General features: G+C 35.7%; 1 protein-coding gene across 13 annotated transcripts in view; it reads right to left on the bottom strand.

Moving 5' to 3' along the window:
* FARS2 (phenylalanyl-tRNA synthetase 2, mitochondrial) overlaps positions 1-12,710 on the bottom strand; it is a 288,914-nt gene that overhangs the window by 237,369 nt on the left and 38,835 nt on the right. For 3 of the 13 annotated variants that reach the window (XM_067290820.1, XM_067290821.1, XM_067290822.1), the window contains one exon: positions 8,192-8,276. The exons of 9 other annotated variants lie outside the window; for them this stretch is intronic. In XM_067290820.1, coding sequence (XP_067146921.1) covers positions 8,192-8,197 — 6 coding nt within the window. In that variant the 5' untranslated portion in view covers positions 8,198-8,276. Of the gene's footprint in view, positions 1-1,604; positions 1,625-8,191; positions 8,277-12,710 lie in introns of those variants that run through there. One more of the 13 variants, XM_067290826.1, reaches the window with a different exon arrangement.

Below are 12,710 nucleotides of genomic sequence, written 5' to 3'. Positions count from 1 at the left end.
TCACTCTTAAGATCCAGAATTGAAGTTTTCAAGTCTCCTCCAAGAAATGACTGCTGGAGATACTCTTTGCAAATAAATTAGCTTACCACTTAGCACATGAGCTTAAAGATGCTCTGTCATGTCAGAACCTGCTCAATTATTGAAAACTCATATAAACACATGCAAAAAAAAAAAAGAAATTATCCCAGGGGGACTGATACACTCCTCTTGAGGTTTTCACACAAACCATAATGAAGAAATACAAAGGCAAAATTGTATCTGCTGTGTGAAATAAGATGTTAAAATCTGTTCCACCCTCCCCCCCCAAAAAAAAGACTGAAAAACTAAGTCAGCTCAGTTTCCAAATACTATTTCTCTATAAGGGGAACTTGCAAGAGAAAAAGACATCTAGTTTATTCAGACTCCATCATGTTCCTGTCATTTATTCCCACATTTTATATTTATTCATAATTATATAATTTTACATATATATATATACTTATAGGGCCAGGCATACTGTAATTTTATATACTACATTTTATATATAAAATTTGAAGGCTTAGTTTTAAAAGGGATATGGCTAATTTTCAGTGTAAGAAAATTGAAGAAGCCTGCAAAAAAGCATCAAAAAAAATCTAAAGTTTTTAATATAAAAAGAAGGTGGTCCTAACCAGCAAATGAAGTAAATTATTAATGTATGCCAATTTACTGAAACATAGGCATATTTAACTTACATTGATCAATTTTCTAAATTTTATACAGGTCCAACAATACATGATCCAGAGGTCTGATCACCACTGACATCAGCTGAATGAACTGACACAGATACAAAACAGTGTTATATAACAGCATTTAGACTTTTATTAAGAAACACTCTGCTCTTACACAGCATATCTCTACATAGGATCTGAAAGTGCTTTTCAGCCATTAACTAATCAAGCCTGCAATACCCCCATTGGGAAAGTATTGTATTATTTATACCCATTAGTTGCCGTAGATACCAATTCAGAAGTGCTATACTTCAACATGTTGTTTTCTCTTTTCTTTCCAAATGGTTTTATTGCTATTTTTTCCCATGTACTTTTTTTTTGTAAATATCCTTTTATCAACAATTTAACAAGTATAATGGCTACTGCGAACAAAAATTAAAATGTTTTTAAAGCAGCTTGACAAAATTGCCTATTAGGAAACATGCTGAACAATTCAGAAATACCGAGCTACTACTGCTGAAAAAGCCTTGTCTTTGTGAGATCTAGTAGTTAGTATTAGGTTCTGAACGTGTAAAATTTTAAGGCTCAAACCTACATTCCCTGAGCAAGAAATACAGGGTCACCATTGTATCTGAAACAGTTCATAGGGCTTAATATGATTCAATTATAATTAGGTACTTAGTACTGTCAGCAGAGATCAGCTAGAGAGATACAAGACATTATGGGGAGATTGGAAGGCAAATGAAGCTTTGGTGAGACAAACAGCAATACAAAAGAAGAAGGACTGAGTGAAGTGGCACAGAGTAGGCCCTTGCTACTCTATCTGCATCACAGGGAGGTTGCCCTGAAAACCAATGAGAAGGTCACAAACCATCTTCTTGTAACCAAGTTTTCATCTCAGATCACCATGCTTACCAGAACCGAAGAGAGTGTTTATCTTGATGAGGAAATCTTATGCTTGTTAGGGGCTTCTTTTGGGGAGGTTTCACATTTCACATATACTTAATCCCACTGCTCTTCTTGCCTCAGATTAAGCAATCAGAGAGAATCACATCAGTTTGCCAATCCAACTGGGAAAAGATCGTGTTATATAGCGTGTTTGTTTTCCATCAGATTAACTTGTTAACACAGTCACCTTCCTGCCACTCGGCTGCTGCATGCAATGTTGGGATCACTTCTTTTGGCAGCAGCCTGCAGTAAGACAATATGCAGTATAACATGAGACCACATACTCAGATTTACCTATGAGTAGAAGTTACCATGAAGCAAGAGATCAATGCATGGCAACTGTTCAAGAGGGGCTGCTTATGTTCAGTTTTTCCTCTCCTCCAGCCCCAATTAGTTGCTCAGAGAAAGAGGAACAGGCTACCTCATGCTCACCACAGTAGCTTTTCATTACCCATTCCTTGGGTGCACATCCTTCCCCTCAGCCTTCTGAGGCAGTGTGAAATTATTTAAGACAACTTATTCTAAACTAATTAAAGGAATCCATATTTCTTCTAAATGGTTTGACTGTTTTATCTTTCCTAAATCAATTGTAAGAATTGACAGAGTCATCTGAGATTCAAATAAATTCAATAGATACCAAGATTCAAGGCAAGAAATAAAGGTAAGAATACATCTTATTTATGAGTGAAAATGCAACTGAAAGCAACAACACACTATCAGTCTTACAATTTGGTTCTGCAGGGGCCAAAGTATTTGCATCTTGATGCAGCAGAGTAGTTAGCACTTGCTTCAGTGTTTTGCAGAACCAAGGCCCAAGGGCTCAGTGGAGCTCATACAAAGCTCACAATGACTTTAGAGTAAAGGAACCAGAAAGCAAACCTAGTCAATGTCATGAAATAGCAAAGAACGTGCCTCCTTCTACACGCTGCACTTGCTCTGCCTCAAAAAATGACAGCTTCTGAAGCTTAAGAAATTTAAAAATGCGTCAGCTAAAAAGGAAAATTGTAATGCATGGTGCAGCCAGCGTAAAATATCAGAAAGAAGTGTGAGGTCAGCAGTGAGAGGTACTGCACATCAGTGCTAAACTAATTCTAAACGATAGTCTTTGCTGTGACCAGGGGGTGGAGTAAAAGCAAATACACAGTGGGTTTTAAAAGCATGCTAGGATGCCTTGAAACTAAATCCTAATTGAATGAAGAGGCATGAGCTGCAAGTCTCTAAGCGTACAAGGTAGGAATTGGTGATTTGCTGAGGCCAGAATTAACTAATTGGGATCTGAGAAGGTCACAGTGAATTAACTTTAAGGTAAAAGGCATGGATAAAATCTATCTTCCTTAAATATGTAAAAAAAAACCCAATGGACTATTGCTATAATGAACAGCTATGAAATATCTGCAAGGGAAATCAGGTCTCACTCAACAAAGGAAAACCAGCTTCTAAACAACATCAGATTTGTACAGAAACAGATTTATAACATGTACTAACATTTTTAGAGTATGAACCTTTTATATGAAATTCCTTAAGTTCAAGGGACTACTTCCATAGCTATTATATTATATTATATTATATTAGAGCCAAATTATGTTTTAGAATCATTTAATTCACTATACCTGTTAATTTGAAAGTTACAGCTTCCCAGGCATAGGCTATCATGCAGCCCACACAGTGAATGCTTTTGAATTGTCTTTCCATTCTCCTTCCATTCTCTTTGTATTTGTTATTATTTTATTGGCTCTTATAAGAAAAGAATGAACTTAATTTTCATGCTGCCACACTATGATATACAGGCATACCTCGTTTTACTGTACTTCACAGATTTTTTTTTTTTTTAAACAAATTGAAGGTTTGTGGCAACCCTGCGTCGAGCAAGTCTATCAGCGCCATTCTTCCAACAGCACGTGCTCACTTTGTGTCTGTGTCGCATTTTGTACATTGTTTTTATAGACATAATGCTATTGCACATTTAATAGACTAGAGTATAGTGTAAACATAACTTTTATATGCACTGGGAAAGCAAAAAATTTGTGTGACTCGCTACATTGCGATATTTGCTTTATGGCAGTGGTCTGGAACTGAACCCGCAATATCTCCGAGGTATGCCTGTATATATTTATGTGATTTTCAGTAAAATACAGTACCAAAAGAATTACAGGAAATTTGTGCAGGTTATGATTTGATACAATAATTTCTGGCCTGGTCTGGCACATAGCCTCAGCTTCTAGATAACACTAAAATATGACTCTTGGACTTTACTTTTGAAGCTGAGTAGACAAAAGCAAATTCATGAACCTAATTTATCTGTGAACCTACTGAATGTCAAAATGTTGACTGGCAATTTATTCAAAAACATGTAAGCAAAACTGCAAAGATTTATATACATAATTGAAAACATCCAACTTCTATAGATATAAAATAAACCTGCACATGATAATTTCCTAATTGTAACCTTACAATTAAGCATTTGCAGTTGTTTAGATGTTCCTCTCCTTCATCTCCATACTATTTTCTTCTGTTTGTTGACGAAAAACTTCATATCATTAAAAGTATTTTTCCAGTTTACTTTTTCCATTGTGTATGCCTGCTGTTTGTTCTCTTTTTACACTTCCTTGAGCTTGGAATAGTGGAAATAGACAAGTCACTAATCTATTCTCAAAAGATCATTTGTATTTATAGCGGTTTTATTTAAAAGTGTTCTTCTGTGGTACTGTAATGACAATGATTTGAGGTTTCCAACATTTCATGGAATGATTCGTCTAAAAAATTATTTCAACTGAATATTAAAAAAATACTTAGAAATAATTTATATTAAAATAATTGGGGTTTTTTAGTACTTGTTCAAGAAAATAGAGTCAAGTTTCCACACAGAGCATAGCCTGTCTCTACCTGGCAGTTTAACTGATATCAACAGTCATAACAGTGAAACAACGTCCTGTTCACACACCTGGTTTCAAGCTAATACCAGCATAGGTCACACACTAGCACACCCCACCAAGCACAGCCCCTTGGCTATCAGCCAGCTAACCAGTTACCAAGATGGGTGCTCAGCCCTATGTTGTTTAGATGCAGGATTCTGCTCTGTTCTTACAGCACATGACACCAAAGGAGTCCAAATGTTTCTAGGACTGTATTTTGGGGGTCCGTTCTCAGCAACATCAGACTATGAACACCCCACAGTGATCAAGATAATTTACTCTTACTCACTGGAAGCGACAAGAATTATTTCCATGAATAGCGTAAGAGCTGAAAATCATTCCCTAAATTACTAAATCCTGTTCAGCCTAAATAATTCGGTATTGTTTCTTTTTTTAAAAATAGCAATGATTATTTTCTGACATCCCACCATAAAAAGCAGCACACCCAATTGCTGCCTTTGACATTTATTTAGACACAGTACAATGACTGAACTTTGCTGGGAATTATTTCCATAAAGTACATATGGAATTAAGCCAAGGATGAAAAGTCTCAGGGTGAAATTTTTTGAATTCTTAAGAGTTAAAGCCACTGTCCTGGACCTTTATGGCATTTAATTTTCTGCCATTCTAATACATGCATTGGAATCTGGGCTGAAAACTCTCCTTCTCCAATTCCTTTTTCCGTCATCTGCTGGAAGGCAGAACAGAATAATTAGATTGACTCAAGCAGTTGCTGATTGCTTTCAGCATGTGGTTCATCCCTTGACCCCACAGAGAGAAGGCTTGCTAAATAAGGATCGATAGACTGGATAGGACTGACTAATTTGTTTCAACAAAGCTGAATAGCAATGCACTGAATAAATGAACTTCTTTTTAAGGCAAGTTATTTGAATGAAATATTTAGTTAGTTTACAGCATAGCAAAGTTTACGAAAGAAATTTGAAAAATAGAGTTGAAACAGAATGAAAACTGAAGTCTATCTATTCAATTCTCATTTACTTTTTACAATTGAGTTACCAAGAAACACAGCTCAAAGGAAAAGCAAGCAGTCAAGGAATGATGTTAACATTTCAGTAACAGTTTAAAAAAAAAGACACCCAGTGAAGGAAGCTTAAATAACAGATTATTGTAAAACTGCATATAAAATACACCATTACAATCAGCACCTTGGTTCATAATTAAAGATCAAATATTGTATACAAGGCAGAAAAAAAAAAAAGGACAACCTTCATGTTGCTTCTAGGCTGATGCTACTTAATCAAGACAGAAGCAGGGGAAAGGTGTTTTCCTGCATTATTTTTAGCCATGCTATAGTGTGGACCTGTGGTGAGCCTTCAGTCTCCTTTAGCACTACAATAATTTAAAATAAAATACCTGTAAAGCACTTAATAAGACCTTTTTGGCAGAGGAAGAAAGTTTATTCTTTTTCTTAATGTCAGCTTCTTCCCACAACAAATTAACAAACTGTGGAAAGCTCTCTACTGTTACTTCCCTTTAATACTTTCAAATGACTCCTCTGCTCTAGTGTTTATTTTAACATTATTAATAGTGGGCAAGGTAAAATGTTTCATCATGAAACAAGAGAGCTAAGTTTCAGTGGTCTCTTAACCTGTTGTACTTTTTGTTGTACTTTTGCTGAACTTGTAATAAATTGAGAAATAATCAGTAGAAAGACATCTCCAGGACTACCTGAAGATGATGTATATTCACACTTAAGTCTGTATCCACCACTGGGCAAAAAGGAAGCAACGAACTCATCCCCATGAAAACCCTATAAAGATAACTATAAAATCATATACCTTCTGATGCTTGAATCCTGCACTCAAAGTATTTCACACAGCAGGAATTTGCAGTTTAGGACCTGAACTTAAATCTATTCAGAATTTTAGAACATGACCCTCTAACATACCAGGCATATACATAAATATTAAATTTCTGTATGATTGTCCTACATACAAGTGTTCAAATAACTACCCTATTAATCTCCACACTAATGGTACTCATACTTTATTCAGTCTAAGTTCCACCAGTATCAAATTTAATGCAGTCAGTACATCTTACATCATGTTAACTTCTACCATCTCTCTCAAAATCACAGGCTTGTTTTTAGCAACCTATAAGCAATTGTTGTAATTATCAGCAGATTTGGATTCACTTTGATGAGCATTTGTTTCAATTTCACAGACAAACAAGACATCATCAATAAAATACTGACAAGAATATTGCATCTAGCTATAGACACACCATTGTATTTAGATGTCTGTCTCCACAACAAATTACATTGAATTTTATGCATTTCTCAGTATGTTAGGTAATGTTTTCATAAAGTACAATTTAGCTCATGACATATTTTCTTCTGTAAATACAAATGACAACTGAATTATAACAATATATTCTATAATGACACAAAGGACACACCAGCGAAGAAGCTGAAATGTAAGTGCCTAGCACCAAAGAATATCCCAGAACAGAGCTTTCACATTTGCCTCTTCTCTATCAACTGTGACCTGAATTCTTACAAGTATCCACTTATTACAGGAATCCAACCTGAGACAACATAGGTCTGACTATCAAAATTGTTAAAACATCCACAGAATAACCCGATTTGACCACCCAACTATCAACAAAGACCTAATTATTAACCTGCAAATAAGCTTTTCCACTTTTTTTTTCTTTTTGTGCTATGACATCATTGCTAAACAATAAGGTCCTACTTTTGCACAGGTTCTCATTTCTTCTTATACATCATTGTATTTCATTGTAAAATTCAAAATGTTTTTCTATCCCACTGAGAGTATGGTGGGGAAAAAGACAATACCAGCTAGTCACACCAGGAGATTCCCAATTTCCCTTTTATGCTTTCCAGGTTGTATTACCAAAGAAAATGCATGTGACTCCTTCACACATCCATTCTTATAAGCAGATATGGACTACATGACATTACTAAGGAATGGAGGCAAAATACGTTGATTACAGGGCCCCAGAATTAATTCTTAATAGCTCACTATCAAAAATGAAAAGGTGTACTGAGTGTGTTTTTGCAAGGATCTGAACTTTGTCTAGTTTTGGGGAATATTTTCCTTCGCAACCTACATAACTGAACAGAGAACATGCTTAAATCTGCAGATCATCAAGAGCTGACACTGCAGATATGCTGGATAACAGGACTGGAATTCAAAACGATTCTGTCAAACTAGAGAGGTGGTCAGAAAAATACAAAATGAAATTCAGTAGGGGCAAGTGCAAGATTTTGTAATTCAGCAAAGATAATCAACTGCTTATCTACAGCACAACAAACGTGTGGCTAGATGGCAGGTTCTGCAGAAGACAATCAGGGACTATATTAGACCACAAGCTAAACATAAGTTAAAAATGTCATTTCGAGAAATCATCATACTGATATACACAACAGAAGTATGTATTGCATGAAATATGAAGCACACTTACCATTCTGTTTAGCACGGGTAAGGAATACAGAGTCAAATTTTTGGCGTAGCATTTTGAAAAAAATGTGAAAAAATTGGAAAGAGTCTGAAGATAGTAATAGAAATTATCACAAGTATAAAAAAGATGATTTAAGTAAAGATTGAATATATTGGTGCTATTTAGACTAAAGAGGAGAAAATTGAGAGGCATTTTCACCTTCATCAGATGTGAAAAAAAGTTGCACAAGCTACGGAATCATCTGTTCTCCATTGTATCCTGGCTAGGACAAGCAGTAATGTGCCTAAATCAAAGTTAGAAAAAATTGTATCAGTTACCAGAAAAGTCTTTCCACAAATAAATAGAGTGAAATATTCGCAGACAGTGCATGTGCAGACCCCATCATTGTTTTATTCTTTCAGGTTGGCTTCTAAACAGTCGTGCTAAAAAGCATTGGTATAATTCAACCTGCTTTGGGGGCAAAAGAACAGACAAGCCAATATCTCAAGGTATTTCCAGGCCTGTTTTGTTATTTTATAATTTCTAATCATCATAATTATATATATATTTTATGAAACATATAATGGCAGTTTATTAGAGACTAATTCCTTAGAGGTCTAGCCAAGTCTTTCTTTCAACAGAAATTTTCATGATGTCTATGGCTGTATGTCAGATATATTACTGAAAGCTTTGCAGGTGATATATTTGCTTATAGTCGCTGTCATATTTCATCCATCTCAGCATTTATTTAGTAAGCGCTTTAACATTCTAGAGTATGGCAGGTGTTATATAAAATACTGCATTATTTTCCATATTCTGTTCCACTCACTGGCATTCCTACTCTCAGATTAACTGGCAAGAGTATAAATATTCACAGCAATCTAAAAAAAAAAAGTTTGAGCACTCAGTGACAGTCACAGTTGGCTGTTGTACTATCCGCACATCAGAGAACACAGTACAACAATGCTCCCTACCCATTACAACAAAATTGCTTAACAAGTCTTGGTATAGAAGGAAACACAGCTGCAGGCAAACTGCAGTGGTCATTCAAAAAACACTGTCTACTAACAGCATACTGTAACAATGATATTTTATTTATTTAGAATGTATTTTGGTTACTTTTCAGCTGGTCCCTTGATTTTGTTCCATGCCACAGGATAGACAGAAAAGTCCATTAGGATAAGGCTATTCCATTCATAATCTCATCCCATTCATACTTAAGATTTCTAGGTGGTCTAGATACAAACTCCCATTGAAGTTAACAGAAAGACACTGGAAAGAAGTATCAGTGGGAGTTATATCTGGCTCATAATATTTTATTGTGACTCCCCGCTTCAAATTGCAGTTAGACATCTTGCCCTTTTTTTTTTTTTTTTTTTTTTTTTTTAAGTATTCTCTCATACAGAAGTCATCGCTTCTGCTGCTTTATCTATGTCTCTTCTTTGAGAATGAGGGGACTGAAACTGAATACAATATTCAAGACTCCAAATTTCTACCAGTATCACTGAAACATACACTGACATTCTCACTGTTGTTTCTTTCTTATAACATCCAAACATTTTTTTGTTCTTTACTGACATTCCATCTTGGCTCAATTCTTGACTGTAGTTAGACTCTTCACTTCCGTGGAGTGAAGCCCGCGGTTAGGACCCCTTCTGACTGGGGCACTAGACCTGAACATCAAGTGAAATATGCACCTCTAAGACACCTGTGTCTTTATTGTTTGAAGGACTTCAACATAAAATAATTTTCCCTTCTAAAGTAACAGCTATTTAAATTTGCGTGTTGTTACTTCAAAACCCCTAAGCAGGTTCAAAGAAAAGTACAAGGAACGTATTTGAACTTTTACTTTATTCACAAAGCTTTCACTTTCATCCATCACAGTAAAATACGAACAACAGCAGTTCCTAGCTAGCTGCTTCTGATATGCACACCCCAGTGCTTCAGAAGTTATGCAGCACTGTTAAAACCATTCTATTTCACAGCAAAAGAAAAAAGTAATGCAGGTGAACACTGTCAAAAAGAAAGAACATAGTAATTTTTTTTCTCTGTCATGTGATATTTTGTAAAAATATATTTTGTCATATCGATTTTCCCTCTACCTGAATAATCTTAATAACAGCTTTCTCTTATTGCAAAACACTGATGAGCATGGCAAAGTCATGCAAGATGTCAGATATACAGTACCTGCCGATGCGTTTGTTGCTTTTATGTGTTTCAAAGAACTACAAAGAAACTCATTCAAAGACAAACTTTAAATATGACAACTGAAAAACCTAAAAATGTAGTTCTGAAATTTCAGTTCTTCTTACTGCATTGCATAACAGGGAGTACTCCAAGTGAAGAGGAATTTTCAGGGTGCACATCTATATAATCACAGAATCTACTACATTATGAGTAAAACTACTAATTTAGCAGTTCAGTAAGAAGGCTAGGGAAGTACAAGGCAAAAGGAAGAACAGGACGTCATATTGCTTCCATGAAAAAGGTTGTTTTAAAGTAGATCATGTTGTCACAAAAAATAAAGGCTGGAGGGCAGTAACATTTAGAGGCTGTCTGAATGAGTCTAACGTAGGCTATCAGTAAATAGCTATTGACAAAGGGCATCTTAGAGGATTATACTACTCAGCAATTATAGAGCGAACACCATAGTAAGAAAACAAAACTTAGGTGTGAAAAGAAACAGACTGACCCTCTTACAAAGCAGCTTGAACTCACTGTTTTTTCAAGAAACAACCCAAATACAGAAGAAATTTTAAGACACCCATCACCCAATATCTCTTATGATTATATGATACATTCAATGAGAAAAAGAGAGCTCCAAAGACAGACCTGATGATGAAATAAATAAATGTTAGCACACATACGCTTCCTTGAATGAAGCCAGGTCAGTGCGAAACAAAAATGTAATGAACACCCCACCAAAAGCATTTCTTTATTATGCCTTCCAGGATGCTTCCTTCCCCTCTGACCTGGTGGACCTCCCATTAATTTTTCCTTCAGAAATATAAGACAACAGACATCCATAGCAAACACTTTCAGAATAGAAAACACTCCCTTTCTCTCCTTCCCTCCATCCATCCTATAAAGTAGAAAATTCTCTTTTAAAAATCCCAAAGTTTTAAAAATAGAAAAGCAGTCACTTGACAAGCAAATTGCTTCTTGACTGCTAGAGCAGATTCCCTAGGTCACATTCTTGTTTCTTATGATATCCCATCTTTCTTAAGCTCTAACACATCCATCTTCATCAGGCAAGTTTCAGCTATACGCGGGTAAGAAGTGCAGTAAAACAAACAAAAAATAAATTTCCCTCTCCAAAAAGCTTTTATTTGTAGTCATTGTTCTCAATGGCAAGTCTACTCAACTGAGAATGAATGCATCCTGTGTTATTCTGCTTCTAGCAAGCCTAAGACTCAAGCACATGTCTTGTACGGAGACATTTTCTGAGCAGCCCTGAATATGAACCATGTATTTAATCTTATTGGTACAGAGTCTTTACCTGGGACAAAACAAGAAGCACTAGAAAACAGTGATTATCAGCTCAAGCTTATTAGAGGCCAGGTGTCATCCAGTCCCACAAGACAGTACACTAGAAGAGACTGTGGACGCCCTCAACAGAAAAACTATATACAACTCCCTTGTAAAGAAAGCAAGGGACATCTTGCATAGTACCCTAGCCACAGCCTTAGCACAATGGGGGATATACTGCTTCCCGAGATCTGTCAGTCAGGTGAAACACTGCTGCTCTCCTCCTAACACAAGAAGTAAAAATCAGTTCTGCATTTCTCCCCCCCTTCCTGATCTACAACAGAAATGGCAGTTTTGAAGTCCTGAGGTGCAGTCTCACCAGGCTTAAACTCTACTTCCATCTCTGTGCAAAGTGGTTTCTACTAGGTAGGCACCTTCAAAGACTTCTAGTCAGCCAAAAGGAAACAGTGACCATGAATTAGGTGGTATTTACATTGAAGGAATATTGTCCAGACTGTGTATAACCCTATCCGAGTAACTCCTACACTAGGTCTTTTTTTGTTTGTTTTTTAAACCTTCTTATACTCTACAGGCTTAAATTATGCCAAATAAATAATTGAAGAAACATATTTTAAAATTGAGAGACAGAGTAAACACAAGAACTGACAGTGCTCTTGATGGTTTTTAACCATTTCCCACTGAAATGCAGATCTGAATCAAATGTGTGACTTTGACATTAGGTAGACTTCAGATGAAACCACTCATAAGCAAGCAATACAAGTAAAATTTGCTTTTGCATTGTAAGTGTTTCATGAAGGTTTTCTAAAGAGCATCCATCTCTCTTTCTATATGCTTTGTATCACTTGAGTTCTTGAAAATCCTACTCATGCATCTTTCCAGAACATCTTCACTTTACTGAGTATGTAGGCTAAAGTTATCTTTGACTCTTGGAAGCCAAGTAACCAGATCATATTTCCAAATCCTCTTAGATGTTTAAATTACCTCAAATAAAGTTGATACCTCACAGGTAGAAATAAATTAATCATATTATACAAATATCCTGATTCCTGACAAATATCCACTCCAGATTTTCATATTTTTTTACACCGAAATTAAGGCTTTCTCTTCCAGAATTATTCTGGCTTTTGGGGCACGACAGGCAGAATTATATTTTAAACTGTAAATCTGTTTTAAAATTCTGCTATCTTAAATCTGTACTAAAAATTACATACTTAGTATGGGAAAGGGTGGATTATCACCTTCCATTCAA

This window comes from Apteryx mantelli, chromosome 2 (assembly GCF_036417845.1).
Source record: "Apteryx mantelli isolate bAptMan1 chromosome 2, bAptMan1.hap1, whole genome shotgun sequence".
NCBI classification, from domain to species: Eukaryota; Metazoa; Chordata; class Aves; order Apterygiformes; family Apterygidae; genus Apteryx; species Apteryx mantelli.
This window is presented reverse-complemented; position numbering and strand designations above follow the sequence as displayed.